The 17,375-nt window shown below is 49.0% G+C and overlaps 2 protein-coding genes across 2 annotated transcripts; one reads left to right on the top strand and one right to left on the bottom strand.

Annotated features, from left to right (window-relative positions):
* Positions 1–704: 704 nt before the first annotated feature.
* Positions 705–4,153, bottom strand: LOC124107957 (aurora kinase C-like). The gene is made up of 7 exons (XM_046466313.2): positions 4,017–4,153; positions 3,809–3,848; positions 3,398–3,589; positions 2,963–3,101; positions 1,883–2,031; positions 1,097–1,271; positions 705–912 (listed from the first exon to the last, which is right to left on the bottom strand). Exons 1-7 carry the CDS (start codon positions 4,126–4,128, stop codon positions 742–744), a joined length of 978 nt encoding a protein of 325 aa, XP_046322269.1. The 5' UTR covers positions 4,129–4,153; the 3' UTR covers positions 705–741.
* An 11,907-nt stretch (positions 4,154–16,060) lies between these two features.
* Znf114 (zinc finger protein 114) lies at positions 16,061–17,146 on the top strand (the record flags this gene model as incomplete). Its single annotated transcript, XM_046466008.1, has 1 exon — positions 16,061–17,146. A coding segment is annotated over one exon (1,086 nt), but the record flags the coding sequence as incomplete, so codon positions are not given.
* Between the last annotated feature and the right edge of the window lie 229 nt (positions 17,147–17,375).

Below are 17,375 nucleotides of genomic sequence, written 5' to 3'. Positions count from 1 at the left end.
TGATTGTCAATATTTTGAGACAAGGTCTTGCTAAATTTCCCACAAACATGCAGTCCTCCTGCAACAGTGCCCACTTTACACTCTGAAGGGAGCTCTTGCTGCTCTGCCACTGTCATCTATTTTTAAAATGGACATTTTTTTCATCTTCCTCTCTCCTTGCTCCTCCCTAATCTCCCCCCTCCCTAATCTCAGGGGAAACAGCACTCCCTTTCTTCCCCCTTTTAGGCAGATTTATCTGTCCTTGAGGGCACACCCACCATAGGAATGAAGTCTTCCAGGTTTAGGGAATGGCACCAGAAGAGGTCAGAAGGGACTGCCTCCCAAATTAACAAGTGAATTACCCTCCAACAGAGAACCCAGGGAGGTAGACTTCCAGTCCCCTCCTTCCAAGCCACCTTTCCTGCTCATGGACAGAACACAGCCTCTAAGACAGGAGTCCTGTGCTTCTCTCTTTCTCTCTTTTTCTTAGGTACTGGGGATTGAACTCGGGGGTACTCGACCACGGAGCCACATCTTCACCAATTCCAAGGCCAAGAGGGCCCCATCTCGGGCAGTTTTCCTGATTCCAAAAAACAAACAAACAAACAAAGCACTCTGCCCAGTTGCGCATCAAGGCACAGAACCAAAAAGCCCTTGTAGTAAATGACTCAAGTCTTTATTAGTTAGTGTCCTATATTTAAAAAGACAAACGAGGAAGCCTTCCCTTCCCTGGATGCACAGGAAGGACAGAGGTAGATGGGCTCAGGAAGCCTTCTGAAAACCGGGAGGCAACACCCTCCGGGAGTGAGCCTTCACCCAGGGGTGCTCCAGGACCTGAGCCAGGGGAAGCCGCTCTGAGGGCTGGTATCTCAGAAGCTTGGAGACCAAGTCCTGGGCCCCCTCGGGCATGGAGGGGGGAAACGTCACATCCACCTGATGAGGCCAAGGAGAAACAAGGGAAGTCTGGTTCATTTCTTTGCTCCATGTTCTCTGTGCCTCTTTGAGGCACTCCTCAGGACCGTAGCAGGTGACCTCATGTGTGTGCCCCAGTCCCCCCCAGGCTCAGCAGCTGCCCCCACCCAGCTCCCCGTGTATGCCCACTGTGTGGCCATCCCACCTTGAGGATGCGCCTCTGGGTCTCGCTCTGAGAGGGGCTCTCAAAGGGTGGCCGTCCCACCAGCAGCTCGTAGCAGAGCACCCCGACGCACCACAGGTCCACCTTCTCATCGTAGGTCCTGCCTTCCACTATTTCTGGGGGCAAGTAGTCCAGAGTCCCACACATAGTCTGTCTCCTGGTGGAGGGAGAGGGGAGCACTGTGCAGAGGCCCAGATCAGGGGAAATCCTGGAAGTCCCCACCCAAGCACTGGAGTTTGAAGACACCAACGTTTATCATGCACCAAGGTACAGAGAAAGCAAGTACAGGGACCATAACAACGTGTGTTGAAATCCATGCAATCATTTAGCTCATGATCCAGAACGCTTTCACAAAAATATTCTCAGCATCAAGAAACAGAGTGATGGTACATTAAGGACCCAGTGAATGGATTCTAATCTATTCATACAGAACAATACACTGCTGGAAGTATGGGGCAATGGTTCATAAGTTATTAGGTATTTACATGAAATCTTATTGCTAAAGTCATACATTAACAAAGATCAGAAAATAAAAGTTCCAGTTGGGCCACAATAAGGCTTTAAGTTGCAGTACTGGGGATTGAACCCAGAGACCCTCCACCACTCAGCTACATCTCCAGCCCAGGAAATATTTGACCATTTTCTCCTTAAAAATGGCAGTGTTCAGGTACAAACCCAGGTTTGTATCTGGGTCTTACATTTGCAATGAATTCAACTGGACCACTCTTCACTGGCACCCGGGGCCCACCCAACCACAATCTGACCTACCTGAGGGAGGGGGCGTGCACAGACCAGCCAAAGTCCGCAATCTTCACCTCACCCATCAGCCCCAGCAGCAGATTCTCTGGCTTAATGTCCCTGTGAATCACCTTATTGTTGTGGCAGTATGTCAGGGCGTCTGCCAACTCCTCCATTATCTGTGAACAAAGTGAAGGCATCTGAAAGGCAAGCCTTCCACACTTCCCATCAGACAGAATGCTCCTCATGAACCTTGGGAGTGCAGAGGAATCTTGCTCTTGGCAACTCACCCCAATACCACCTTTTAGTGGCACCAGAGGTCCAGTTTGGGAAGGGGAAAGGATGGATGTTAAACTGGACAGGTCCTATTGCCCTCCCACAGCAAGTAGCCAGACAGAACCTCCACTGAGCCAATCACCATCTCCCAAAAGACTTGAGCCCTAACAGAGGGAATAGGAGAACCAGGAGGCAACATGGAGTCATTCATCCTGATAGCAAGCCGCCAGCCACCGCTGTTGGCATGGCCATGGCTGTGGGTCCTGTCCTGGTGCCCTCTAGAAATCTCCAGTTACTGCTGGGCACAGTGGTGCATGCCTGTAATCCCAGAGGCTCTGGAGGCTGAGGCAGGTAGAGAATGAGTTCAAAGCCAGCCTCAGCAATGGTGATGCACTAAGCAACTCAGTGAGACCCTGGGTCTAAATGAAATACAAAACAGGGCTGGGGATGTGGCTCAGTGGTTGAGTGCCCCTGGGTTCAATTCTCAGAATCCCCCCCCCCAATACAAAAACAAAAAAACCTCTAGTTATGAGTTCCATACATTTATTCAGTAAATCCCTCATAGCCTTTCAATAAGTGTTTTTGGCTCCTTATATTGTACAAGAGAGTAGAGTCAGATTCAAGAAATGACTTCAACTTTTACACATACAAGTAATATTCTGGATACTCTTAGGGTAACTAAAGTATCAAAATGTGAGGATTATTCACTATCTAAAATTCTCAGAATAAAATTCAGAAATAAACTTAAACGGCAATCTGACCAGCCACAGAGCCCCCACGCCCCACCACAGGCCGGCAGTGAGCCCAAGGCCCCCAGAGCCCAGGCCCCCTCACCGTGGCTGTGTGCTGCTCATCCAAGGGGCCGCTTCTCTGCAGCAAGTTGTAGAGCTCACCCCTGGGAGCAAACTCCAGAATCAGGTATATCCGGCGAGAGTCATAGAAATAGTTGTAGAGGCGTAGGATGTTCGGGTGTCTGCAGGAGGGACAGAGGGTGGGTCAAACTTCTCCCCGAGCCCAAAACTGCTGCTATCACCAGTGACTGGTCACACAAGGGGCAAACTGTGCTGGGGTCAGGGACCATGGTCAGGATTGGGATGTCCACCCAGGGAGGAAACTTTATATGGTTGAACTGGAATGAGCAGCACAGAAAAAATCAAGGCCAAGGGCTTACTTGGGGGCAGTGGGAAAGGCCGGGTTGGGATGTGCAGCAGGAAGGGGAAACAGGTGTAGAGAGCCAGCGCGAGAGGCGCAGGCAGAGCCTGTCCTTACCGTAGGTGCGCCTGGATCTCGACTTCCCTGCGCAGCTGGTGCTCCAGTCCCGCCTTCTCGATCTGGGACTTGAAGAGGACCTTCAGGGCCACGATGAAACGGTTCTTCTTCAGTCGAGCCAGGTAGACGTTCCCAAATTTGCCCTTGCCCAGAGGACGCCCGATTTCAAAGTCATCGATTGTGAAGCGCTTCCTAAGTGGACAGGAAGAAAGGATCCCCAGTTCTGCAGGTGGAGGGGAGTAAGGGGCCCGAGGTCCTCTTCCCCGTCTTGAGGGCCCAGCCAGGGGTGTTTGGTTGGAAAACAGCAGCGCACGTCCAGGAGCCGACCCTCCACTCCACTCGCCCAGGCCGAGCTTGGCGCCCTCGGAAGCCCCTCCATTCCCCTTCCAGATGCCAAGGCTAAGCACTCACACGGCGGGGGTTCCGGGTTGCGTCTGGCCCACTGCAGCTCCTGGGAGGGGAGATGGGGAGGGAGGGAGGGGAGATGGGGAGGGAGGGAGGGAGGGAGGGCACGGGGGCAGGGAAAGAGAGGGGTGTCAAACTCTTTCTTCAGCGCACCCAGCCCTCCAGGGGCTGGCCCTTGGGCCCCTGCCCACAGGTTCCGCTGCTCCTCCCTCACCTGCGGGTCCACGCGGTACCCGAGAGGACCGCCGCCTCCGGGTGGAGGATGATACAGGTGAGGGCGAGCCAGGGCCCTGCTGAGCCCTTTGGAGCTGGCGTCCGGGGTCCATATGGTCGGGAAAAGCCGCCAGGAGGTTACCCGAAAGTGGACAGGAGGAATTGTGCCAGGAAGTCCTGACCTGCTCCTCATCACGCCTTTTATAGCCGGTGCCCCAGCCTCCAGTCCAAGTCCCTGACTCCAGCGCCCAATGGAAGCGCGGAGGTGGGCGTGTCTGTGAGAGCACCGGCCAATGAGGCGGAACGGGGCGCGGGGCAGGGGCGGGGCAGGCTGCGAGCAGACGTGCGCGCTGGGGTCAGGTCGCCAGGTCCTGCTCCCTGCTCCTGGTGTCTTTGTGGACCCTATAATCAGTTTGCATCTTTGGTCTCAAATATAGGAAAATCAGAGCACATATTATATGTTTGGAAAGTACGGAATCTTCCAAAAACGTTTGAAATTGAATATTTTTAGATGGGAAACGGGGTATGTCTTTTAAGTATAACTGAAAAAAAAACAAAAACAACAACAACAAAAACTCCCTAACCAATAGATGACAGAGCATGTGAACTAGAGTGTGTTGGGGAAAGATCATTTTTTATTTATTTATTTTTTTTTTTTTTAAAGAGAGAGAGAGAGAATTTTTTTTTAATATTTATTTTTTAGTTTTCGGTGGACACAACATCTTTGTTGGTATGTGGTGCTGAGGATCAAACCTGGGCCGCCCGCATGCCAGGCGAGTGCGCTGCTGCTTGAGCCACATCCCCAGCCCTCAACATAAAATTTAAAAAGGGCCCTGGATGGGGGCTGGGATTGTGGCTCAGCAGTAGAGCCTTTGCCTAGCACCTGTAAGGCCCTGGGTTCGATCCTCAGAACCACATAAAAATAAATAAATAAAATAAAGGTGTTGTGTTCAACTACAAGTAAAAAATAAATATTTTAAAAAGGGGAGCCCGGGAGGTAGGTCAGTGGTTAGGCACCCCTGGGTCCTACCCCAGCACCAAAGAGAGGAACAAGAAAGAAAACAGCGCTGGGGTATCTCTCAGGGTAGAGTGCTTGCCTACATGCAGGAGACCCTGGGCTCAGTCCCTAGTGCTGCAAACATAATTAATCAATTGATTTTAATGAGAGTTTGTTCCACCTGTGGTGTGTGACTTCCCTACAGGCAAAACCTGGCCTCCATACCCAGCTGGTCACTGAGCCCTTCTGATTCTACTTTATTAATCCTTTTCAATTTAATCTCTTCCTTTCCACTCCCAGAGCCCTGGCCCAACTCTGGCCTCATCTTGCTCCTCCTGAACATGAGTGGCACTGCCAACCACAAGATGGTTCCGGTGTCCTATGCTAACTGGACAAGGACAAGGTGCTAATCTAAGCCATAGCAAGTCCAGGATTCAGGGAAAGCCTGTGACTGGCAGCGCGAGGGTTAATCATGTGTCAACTTGATTGTCATGAGAGGCCCAGAAGCTGGTAAAACACAGTTGCTGGCTGGGTCTGTGAGGGTCTTTCTGGAAGAGATAAGCCTTCGAATCCATAGACCAAGTAAAGAAGGTTGCCCTGGACAGCTGTGGGGCACGCCTGTAATCCCAGTGACTTGGCAGGCTGAGGCAGGAGGATCCCAAGTTCAAGTGCGAGGCCATCCTTTGTGCAACTAAGTGAGGCCCTAAGCAACTCAACAAGACCCTGTCTCCAAATAAAAAATAAAAATAAAAAGGACTGGGGATGTAGCTCAGTGGTAAAATACCCCTGGTTCTAATCCACTGTACCAAAAAAAGAAAAAAAAGACTGCCCTGGTCAGTGTGGGCAAGCCTCAGGCAACCTTGGGAGTCCCAAATAGGACAAGCAGGTGGGGGAAGGGTGGATGCACTCTCCTCTTGAATTGGGAGCTTCATGAGGTTCTCTGGCCCTGGGACACTGGAGCTCCTGATCTTAGGGCCTTGGACTTGGACTGTAGCTCTGCCTTCCTGGTTCTCCAGCTTGCAGATGACAGATGGGAGCCTTCTAGGCCTCCAGGATTGGGGGACCCAATGCCCAGAATAGACCCCTCTCTTTCCCTCTATACTCTGTGGGTGGGTTTACATATCTTTATGGACATCATGCAATCTATCTATCCTGTTGGCTCATCTCTGGAGACCCCTGATGTGTCGAGGGGAGATGATGGGTCTGAGAAGTGAGGAACATGAGCCGTTTTCTGGGTGCCTCCCACTCCTCCTTTACTGTTTTAACATCAGTGGTGTCTGAGTCTTCCTGATTGACAGGGACACGTGGGGTGGAGCCTGAAGGCCAGACTGTTTGCCTGTCCCTAAAACCCATGGGGGAGGGGACAGCCAGAAGAGGAGCTTCCTGCCAGGGTCAGTGGTCAGGGAGTGAAGACACAGCTCACAGGAGAGGAAGTTTCACAAGCTCAGGCCCCCATGATGTGTGACTGTGCCTTGGGATGTGGAGCCCTGGACAGCTGATGGCTTTGGGGTGCTGTGTGAGGTCTGCTGGGAAGATGTCACTGGCTCAGCTTGCCCCTCTCCTGGGTGGGAGCATGGCCTGGTGGGTGGGTGTACAAGCACCAGCGTGGTCTCTGGCGCCAGAGAGACCCAGGTGGAGGTCCGCGCGTCGTCTCCTACCTCTGCTGTGCAGGTCCCTTACTGAGCCTCCGTGCCCGCTCTGTACCTTAGGAAGGATGCCTTCCCTCTTCTGGCAGGCTGGCTGAGAGCTGCTGATGCTGCTGCTGGGGAGGCAATGGTGAGGGCAGCGCTGAGCTCTCCAGGTGACAGCAAGGTGGTATGGAAACCCGGGATGTGACGGCCACGGGCCAACCCTGGTCTCAGCCAGCACCTCCCAAGACCTGGGCATTTTGTGACATCCCGGGTAAAAGCTAGTCCATTTCCACACCCCATTAGTGAGCGCAGACCTCACTGACGGTGGGTTCAGCTGGGGTGGGAGACAGCCCGCCCTTCATACTCTATGCACTAGTCCCTCCAGAAACCCACCAAAGGGTTCCTCCAGGCATCTGAGGTTGGTTTTTTGGTGGTGTTTTTGTTTTTCTTCTCATTCCTTCTGTCCTTCCCCAAGTGACTTCAAAGATTTATTTTTTATCCCACCTGATTTAGCTCCACCTGCAAACAAGCACCCTCACCTAACCCAGCTCTCCCACAGAAAGGACCCCCACAGGTGGCCTTTGGATGTGTTCCCTCAACAGAAACCAGTTTCTTCTGGAATGACAAAATGGGGAATTCTATTCTATGGAATAGAAACATTTTATTTTCTGCCTTTTGTTTTGCTTTATAGTTTAAATGTAGAGAAGTGTTTCAGAGCAGAATCTCTCAGGCAGCCTTTTGAAAACAGGCATTTGCCAGGCCCAGTGGTGCACACCTGTAATCTGAGGTGCACACCTGTGATTGTCACCAAGTGGGAGGCTGAGGCAGGAGAATACCAAGTTCAAAGCCAGCTTCAGCAACTTAGTGAGGCCCTAAGCAACTTATTGAGGCCTTATTATCTACACTAAATATAAAAAAGGGCTGGGGATGTGGCTCAATGTTATCCACTTCTGGGTTCAATCCCCTGTACAGAAAAAAATAAATAAATAAAAAAGAAAATGGAGGAAGGAAGGAAGGAAGGTGGGATGAAAGAAAGGAAGGAAGGAAGGTGGGAAGGAAGGAAGGAAGGAAGGAAGGACACAAGCACTTGTTGCCTGGCATCTGTCAATCCCTGCCTCACCAACACTGCTTCAGGAGGCCGTGGAAGAGCCCAGATTGTGTATCTACATGCTCACAACTATGCCTATAGTTACATACAAGAATATAATATTTCATTTCATATGTCATATGTCTTTGCAAATGTCCTTGGTGATCATAAAGTGCACTCCTAGCTAAGAACCCAGTGTGACCACCAACACCAGCTTTAGAGGGGCTTAGCCTGGACCTGCCTCTCACTATGTTGATCATAGGACACTGAGAAAGTGATCTCAGAATAGATCTACTTCTCAGTGTATAACAGTCAAAATGCAAAGTCCCATAAGCCACCATCTTCACAACTAATTTTCTCTGGCACACTTACTTGAGTCAGGAATGGTTAATATTTTGGCTGTATATCAGTCAAATCTTTCTATAATTCTAAAATTTAAAAATTCAAGAGATTTTATGAAGATGTTTTCTTTAACAAAGAAATATTTTCACTATATATAACTTAGCTCACAATAGGATACCTAATTTTTTGTGTCTGTTTAATTGGAATCTGTATGATGTAACAGAACAGAAAAGTTTTCCCCATCCTGTAGTATTATGTTTAAATTGGTTAATAAACAGTCATAAGTAAATAGTGACTTTTTTCAAAATTGCTTTCAAATAAATTTTTTACATGAGACTTCAAAAAAAAAAAAAAAAAAATGCAAAGTCCCTACACACGGTTGCATGAGGCGTTAGTGAGGTCATAGAGTAAATGTCCACAGATCCACTCACTCAGTTCCCACTCACCCACTCCTGCACTCATTTAGTCCATTTACTTGACATTGAATGAGCATCTCCATGAACCCAGCCCTAGGGACCCAGAGGTCACGCTCAGGCAGGTGCCATTCATTCTCATCTCATTGGTGATGGTTGGTCTTTGTGACATCTGAACCCAGAGACAGCCTGTGACCTCTGTCCTTGGCTTCCACTAGGAATCAGTCACAGCAAAAATGACACTTGCCATTGGCTGTAGCTCAATTATATGGATCTGTTCTATCCCCACACATAATGGGTCTTAGCCTGCTCAGGCAGCTCTAACAAATTCATCTGGCCCCAAAATGCCAGTAGTGCCAGAGCTGAGTACCTGCTCTTGATCCCCACACACTGGGACTAAATTGGGTTATGTCAACAAGAATATTCAATCAAGGAATACTGCCAGATACAGGGTGTTAACTTGTGATCACACGGACTTGGGAGACTGAGGAAGGAGGATTGCAAGTTCAAGACCACCCTGGAAAATTTAGAGCCTTTCTCAAAATAATACAGAAGGCTGGGGATATAGTCCAGTTGGTAAAGTGCTTGTCTCACATGCACAAGGCCATGAGTTCATTCCCAAGCACTAATAATAATAATAACTATAGTACAAAGGGCTGGGAGTATAGCTGAGTGGTAGAGCACTTGCCTACCACGTGCAAGGCCTTTGGTTCAATACCCAGTATGGCAAAAGGAGAGCAGGGTGTGGTGGTGAATGCCTGTGATTGCAGCTGCTCTTTAGAACATATTTCTTTCTCTTCTTCTCTCCCCACTCGCTCTAATCTCATGGGAAACAGGGTCACCTTTTCTCCCCATCCTAGGCAGAGTTATCTGTCCCTGAGGACACACCTGTTGGGTGTGTGGGAGACTCCCCCTTCTTGAGAACATCATGGAATCCCTTACCCCTTCCCCTCCTCTCCAAAGAGTGCCAAACCAAGAGCGCCAAATTCAAAAGTTTCCAAATTCAAGTTTCCTCGACCAATCCCTGCAGGATACAGTGTCCGCTCGCTGTTCCTGAGTCACCCTGCCAATCCGCAACCGCCATGTCCCCACGCAACCCTTCTTAAGCCAAAGCTTGTAAGCACACTCTTCTCTCTTCTCTCTGCACTCTGCCCTCTTCCTCTTCTTTCTCTCCTCTCTCTACCCTTTCTCTTTCTGCCCTCCTCCTCTTCTCTCTACTCTCTACCTCTCCTTCAGGCAGCCCCCCAATAAAACCTCTTGGTTGAATCTCTGTCTTGGGTGAGTCACTCGCCTTTCACACCCACCACAGGAAAGAAGTAATCCAGACTTTGAGGACGGTACTAGAAGATCTCAGAAATGACTGTCTCCCAAATTAATAAGTAAATCACACCCCAACAGAGAACACCTGGGATGTAGCCTTTGAATCATCTTTTTAAAAAACCCCAGATGAGCAGAATCACAGCCTCTGGGACAAGGGTCCCCTGTGTTTCTCCTTTGCTAGCAAAGCAATAAACCTTTTTCCTTTTTCTCAAAATTGCATCCTCATTATTGAATTGGCATCATGGGCAAGGACCAAGCTTTCAGTAACAATATGATTTCATTTTATTTCATTTTTTCCAAACCAGATTGTACTTAAGCATCTGTTAATAGTTTGTATAAAAAAAAATCTTTTGTTTAATTGTGACTTCCATTATATTATATTATGTAATCTGACACAAAATGAAGGTTAACATTGCTTCTCCAAAGCACACTTTTAATCAGAGGTGCGTTTAAGAAATGCAGGTTTCTAGAGCCCCATGAAAGTCTGATTAAATAAGTTCTGTGGAAACCACACACTCACAAAAAAAAAAAAAAAAAAAAAATTGTATCAGGATGTCCTGCAGTTCAGCAAAGTGGGCATCAGCCCAGAACTTGTCAAAAGTTTCAGCTGAGGGGCTCCTCCCAGAACTAGATCACACTCTGTGTTTGAGGACATCCCAGAGGATCCCTATGCTAGCTATATTTTTGAAGGGCAGTTCCACAATACAGACCTCAGAGTAGAATTGCTGGGTAGTAGGTAGGTCTGAGGACATTCACATTTTCCATACATGAGAAAACTTGTCCTGGGGGTGTAGCCTGGTATTAGAGCACTTGCCTAGCAGGTGCCAGGCCCTGGGTTCCCTTCCAACACCAAAAAAAAGAAAAAAAAATCATAAAGTCATTGTACCAATTTACATCCAAACAAGTTTTATTTTTATTTTTTTTAGAGAATTTTAATATTTATATTTCTTTGTTTGTATGTGGTGCTGAGGATCGAACCCGGGCCGCACGCATGCCAGGCGAGCGCGCTACCGCTTCAGCTACATCCCCAGCCCCAAGTTTTATATATACATCTTATAAACTGAATGTTAATAATGATATATTTAATACATACCAATTCTTGATATCATCCAACTTTGTATGTAGACATTATACACTTGGACGTATATTTGATGTCTGTATTTTGTAGTTTCTATTCTGACCTTTTTCAGTTTTTTTCTAAAAATACAGTACAAATACAAAATGTGGAAATAAACCCTACAACGCAGAATTTTCTACATACCCAAAATAACGCATCTCTAGAAATCGAAGTCTTCACAATATCAATATCGTGCCTGAAAAAAGAAAAATAACTTATAACGCTTCTAATGCAGGATCAGAATCCAAATGTCAACGGTTTTCACCCAAAATATCTTTCAGCGTGAGATTTCTTCCAGCAAGTGCAAACACTCTCCAAGGCGTTCTCCAGGAGTTCTCGCCCAAGTGTCCAGATCTCTTCATCTCGTCATCTCGAGCCCTCCTCCCTTTGTTACGGGCACTGACCGGCCGCAGTGACGGGTCACCGGGTCACCCTACAGCCGCGTTCGCCGGCCAGCGGGTTTGTGAGATCGCCCCCTGGCGTCGGTGCAGGGTAGACGCGAGGCGACCAGGTGAACCTTTGCGGAGATGCGTCTGAAATCCTGCGTCCTTCGCGGCGCACGACAGACAACTGCCGAGGCTGCTCGTTTCAACGCAGGTGCCGCGGGGGTTGCTCTGCGATTTCTGCAGGATTTCTGGGGGAGGGCGGACCTGATCCCACTTGATACTCCCTCTCCCCTCCGCTGTACCGGGGACTGAGCCCCCTGTGGGGCTGTCATTGATCAGGGCTATCCCACTTTCTATTGGAAAGGCAAAATAAAGGCTTCATTCCTGCTCTAGAGTGACTTCGTTGCGTGCTTGCTCTTCCCCCTGGGGCTGTCTATCTCTTCGGGTGCGTTTCCATCAATTGCAGGGATTCACTGGAGCCTGAGCGGTCAGAAGACCCTCCCAGCTGGGCTTGGGCAGCCTCCGCCGGGCAGCCTGGGGTGACTTCCCTGCCATCTGGCACAGCAGGATAACCCAGGTGCACTTCTGGAATTTCCCTCTCTGCCCCTCTGTGTTTTTATTCACGCTGGAATTCTGAATCTGAGTTTTTTTCAGCTCTTTTCATTTTTACCTTTGAATCTTTTTTCTCCTTGCACTAAAAATGTTACTTCCTTAATATTAACAGTGCCTTTGTTTGATCCTACATTGTGCATAAAATATTAGTTTAAAAATGTCTAATATTACTTCAAGCAATAAAGCCACTATTTGTTTTCTTTCTTTTTGTACAATAGAAATTATACGCTAAGGTTGTAGGCCATTCATACTTTCTATTCCCAGTGGTTCACCTGCCAACCTAGGATACACCCTCTGTCATTTCGGTTTCTCTATTTTAGGTATGGCTTTATTATTGACAATGGAATTTCACGTGGTTTCCAACTAAAACCTATAGAATAAGGCAATATTTAGAGAAGGTCTCTATGCTTCTGCTCCACCCAGTTCCTGATTTACAATACGTGTTCTTGGCCCCTTTTTTTGAACTAGAAATTGAACCCAGAGGTGCTTAACCACTGGGCTATGTCCCCACCCCCACCCCATGCCACCAGTCTTTTTTTTTTTTTTTTTTTTTAATGCTAAGTTGCTTCTGGACTTACTAAGTTTTGAGACTGGCCTTGAACTTGCAGTCCTCCTGCTCAGCCTCCCAAGCTGCTGGAACGACAGGCAGGCACCACTCTGCACAGCTTTTTACTTCTTCTTTTTACTTAAAATATGAAATATAACCTGGAACCACATAATCTTACTTTATATCAATATGAGAACGATTTTACTCATTCTTATCTATGATCATATAGTTGGTAATGTGGATCATATAGTTGGTAATGTCACTTTAAATCACTTCCCATTGTTGGATATTTAGAGGTGGTTTTCAATCATTTGCAATGATAAATAATTTCCAATAATATGCATATATAATTTGGCATTTTAGCCAGGATATATTTTTTAGTTGTAGATGGACACAATACCTTTATTTTATTTATGTTTATGTGGTGCTGAGGATTGAACCCAGGGCCTCACACATGCAAGGCAAGTGCTCTACCACTGAGCCACAGCCCCAGCCCTAGCAGGGGTATTTTTGGAATATCACCCCACAAGAACAAATGCAGGGCGGCCAAGAGACAGATGCATATAAGATTTTGGTATTGTGCCTAATGTTCCTTCAAGTTAATATGCAGAGTGCAAACAAACCAGACTCGAAGGGCTGACCCTTTACTGTGCAAGGTGACCGCGCGTTACAGCTCTGAATGGCCTGCTGTGTGGAAATTGATCCACTGCAGATTGTCAGCCAAGGTCTTATGCTTCTCTGTTGATTGGTATTGCTGATGACTCATGGGGTACAGAATGCCAGATACCCCGGAACCCAGGGGACTGAGAACCAAATAGCCATTGTGGTTACAAGGCATCCTAATGGCCTGGCAGACTGTCCTGACCCCACAACTGCCAATTTCACCTAAGACTGAATGAATGGCAGGTAGCCTCAGATCAGCCCCTGCATGGAATAAGCATTCAGGTGGGAGTCTGTGCTCAGAGCACGGAACTAACATGGCCTGTCACAGTGGTGGGTGCCTGTAATCCCAGCAGCTCTGGAGGCTGAAGCAGGAGGACTGTGAGTTCAAAGCCAGCCTCAGCAACTCAGTGAGGCGCTAAGCCACTCAGCAAGACCCTGTCTCTAAAATATAAAAAAGGGCTCAGAATGTGGCACAGTGGTTAAGTGACCTTGGGTTCAATCCCAGGTACCAAAAACAAAAGTAAACAGAACTAAATGTGGGGGGGCGCGCAAGGCAGGAACATTCCCGCGAGCACATGCTTGCTCAGATTAGTGTTTAGGAGGTGCAGTGAGCCTGGATCTTCATGGCCCTTTTCTTCCCCCTAAGCTCTCCTTGTCGACCTCCTTCAAGGGACACAGAAAAGCTCAGACTGGGTGCTCTATTGGTGACACTTTGTCTAGGAAAAGTCTGCAGTGGACCCCCCCACCAAAGGGCACAGTGGTTCCCAGCGACTGAGGGTGGATCTGCCTAAGACTGGGGTGGCCAGAGCAGATGGGGCCAGGCAGGGCCTGTCCTCAGATGTGCCCTCCGAGGTCTGCACCTCTGGTTAAAGAGACTATGCACAGGGGATTCTGCCGGGTCCCCCTGCTGCAGTGACAGATCCTTTCCACTCCTCATCAGGGCCTGGGGGTCAAATGAGGTCACAGAGCGTTGTCTGAGGAACCCAAGGTCTCACTGTGGTGCTACTCATTTCCAAATCAAGCCTGGCTCTCCAGCAAAGGTAGTCCCCAAGACTGAGGTGGATCCGGAAATCACAGGGAATACACAGGTGCTGTATACTGAACTGTGTGACCCTAAAATTCATAGTGAGGCCCTAGTCCCCAACGTGACTGTACTGAGACACAGTCCTTGAAAGAAGTCACGGAAGTCAGATGAGGTCATAAGGGTGGGGCCCTGGCCCATTATGAGGACACACCTGGGATGTGTGAGCACAGGGGAGAGACCTTGTGAGAACACAGAAGACGGCCCTCTGCTAGTCGTGGAGAGAGGCCCCAGGAGAAAGCAAGCCTGCCGGCACCTCGAACCTGGACTTCTGGCCTTCAGGACTGTGAGACGACCCCTGTGGTCACCAACATGTCCCTGTGGGTGGTGTCTGGTTACAGCCCCCAGTACACTGAGAGAGCACTGTCCACCAGGGGAGACTGGCACATCCCCAAAGCTGTGAGTCAGGATGAAAGAATTTAGGGAATGAAGACAGACAGACAGGCAGAAGCACAGCCCAAGAAGCCATAAACCACCCCCCCTCCCCCGGCCCCCCGCCGGGGGTGGGGGGTACTGGAGATTGAACCCAAGGGCACTTAACCACTGAGCCATATCCCAGCCCTATTTTGTACTTTACTCAGAGACAGGGTCTCATTGGGTTGCTTAGGGCCTCACTAAGGTGCTGAAGCTGGTTTTGAACTCACAATCCTCCTGCCTCAGCCTCCTGAGCTGCTGGGATTACAGGCGTGTGATACCGCGCCCAACCCCACAAGCCATTTTATGGTCATCTTGGGGGTGAATGTGGACAGAGGGGAGAAGAGTCTGATGGCAGAGAACCAGACCTTGAATGAACCTTCTGTGAATGGAGTGTTCCTAGGCCCTGAGCCACCCTCCCTATGGGGGGGGTCAGACTGCCTGTGGCTGCAGCAGAGTGCCCCCCACTGGCCACCTCCCAATGGCAGAAATGTATTCTCTTACAGTTCTGGAGTTGAAATCCAAAATCGAAATGGCGGCAGGTGGTTCCTTCTGAGGCTCTGGTGGTCAGTCGCTCACCTAGCTTCTGGTGGCTGCCTGCAGTCCTTGGCACTCTTGACTTATAGACCCCTCCCTCCAATTTCTGTTGTCATTGTCACATGGTATCCTCCCTTCTGTGCATCTGTGTCCAGATTTCCTCCTCTTATGAGGACACCAGCCATTGGACAGGGCCAACCTATTCCATTATGACCTCATCCTAACTCCTGACATCTACAAAGACCTGAATTCCAAATCAGATCACCTTTAAAGGTCCCAAGGGTTAGGACATCAACATGTATTTGGGTGGAGAGGCACAAGTCAACTATAATAGGACCCCACAGAGCCAAAATGGGAATGTTGTTTTAGGACATGGTGACCTTCGTGGATGTGGTTGTGAACTTCACCAAGGACACGTGGACCCTTTTCAGAGGAATCTCCTCGAGGACATGATGTGGGAAAACATGGCATCCACAGCCGAGGATGCTCCTCCTGTATTTAGTCAACAATGGGACCAGTGCTGGTTTGGTACCTCCTATGTCCTGAGAGGTATGTGAGAGATGGGAAAGGGGTTGTTAAATGACAGACACAGCCTCTGCCCCCCAAGTAGTGGACATTGGTTTTCCCCAAGAACCTGGAAGCCTGTCAATGACATGACATTTTCATGCCTTTCATGATGAACAAGCCTTTGTGGGGTCCACAAGTGGGTGTAAATGGAGCCCACGAACAGGGTCACTCTAAGGCACTAAGCTCACTTAGTCTTGGGTTCTTCCCTTTCCCATCTTTTTGTCACATATGTTGGATGGTCATGTGTAAAGAAATCCACATGGGTGCCGCCATTTTTCCTCTCACCCACCTTTGCTTGGGAGGAAGAATGTAACCCTTGTGCCACTTTATTTCAGATTGGGTGACTCAATGTAAAACCAAAGACCGAACCTCTCAGCCAGATGTTCTTGCTACAAGAACATTTCGTGAAGCCACCGGCTGTCTCACTGGCAACACGTGGTGGCCTTCCCTGTTAGAAGACCAGAAGTGCCACAGCACAGAGGAGCCACAGAAGCCAGGGGAGCAAAATGCGACCCAAGCTGCAGCTGCCCAGGGCAAAGGCGTATCTCCAGCTGTATCCTGTGGGTGTCACCAAGTGAGGGACAGCTTGAGGCTTGTGCCTTCGCAGAGAGAGTCCACAAGAAAATACATCCCGCCGTGTTCCTGGAATATCGTGACATATTGTCCCATCTTAAACAGTCATCAAGAATTACCTAAAAATGATGGCTGTGATGGCGTCAGTTGGCAGAACGGGCGGCTGGTCCCGCAAATGAGAACATGCACAGAGCCGAGATCACACCCGTGGATGGACAATCAGAACCACGTGCGTCGTGGACACGATAAAATTGACACGGGAGTGGATACTCAGCTGTGGGATGCGTCTGGAAAAGCCTTCAGTGGAGACACAGTCCCCAAGGCACCCAGGACTCCCAGTGCAGGGAGAATGCTCATTTCCAACCAGTGTGGAAGCAACTTCAGTCACAACCCAGCCTGGACCTTGCAGGGAGGATCCTCCTGTGTGAAGACAGAAGCTAAGAAACCAAGTGGGAAAACCTCTGCCCACGCTCACCATTCTGGTCCACACAAGAGAACTAACACTGGAGTGAAAAGCTACAGGTGTCGCGAGTGTGGCCGAGCTTTTGTCTACCAGTCCTTTCTCAGGAGACACATGGACATTCACATAGGCGAGCAGCCCTACGAATGCCAGCAGTGTGGGAAAGCCTTCAGGTACTCCCTGCACCTCAATAAGCACCTGACAAAGCACATTGTGAGCAAGAACTACGCCTGCCAGGAGTGTGGGAAAGCCTTCCCCAAGTCCTCAAAACTCACCTCGCACATCAGGACTCACTCGGCGGAGAGGCCCTATGCGTGTGAGGAGTGTAGGAAAACCTTTACTAAGTCTTCAGGGCTCCAGAGGCATCTCAAGACTCACAGATGATGGGCTGGGGATGTGGCTCAAGCGGTAGCGCGCTCGCCTGGTATGCGTGCGGCCCGGGTTCGATCCTCAGCACCACATACACACAAAGATGTTGTGTCCGCCGAAAATTAAACAATAAAAATAAATAAAAATTTAAAAAAAAAAAAAAAGACTCACAGATGAGAGGCTCCCTGCAGATGGAAGGGGGGTGGGGTCAGCTTCATCAAGGGTCTTGCTGTCCTGGACATGC

This window comes from Marmota monax, unplaced genomic scaffold (assembly GCF_021218885.2).
Source record: "Marmota monax isolate L192 unplaced genomic scaffold, Marmota_monax_Labrador192_F-V1.1 WCK01_AAM20220418_F8-fsc00160, whole genome shotgun sequence".
Taxonomy (NCBI): Eukaryota; Metazoa; Chordata; class Mammalia; order Rodentia; family Sciuridae; genus Marmota; species Marmota monax.
The sequence above is the reverse complement of the archived record's forward strand: the minus strand, read 5'-3'. Positions and strand labels throughout refer to the sequence as shown.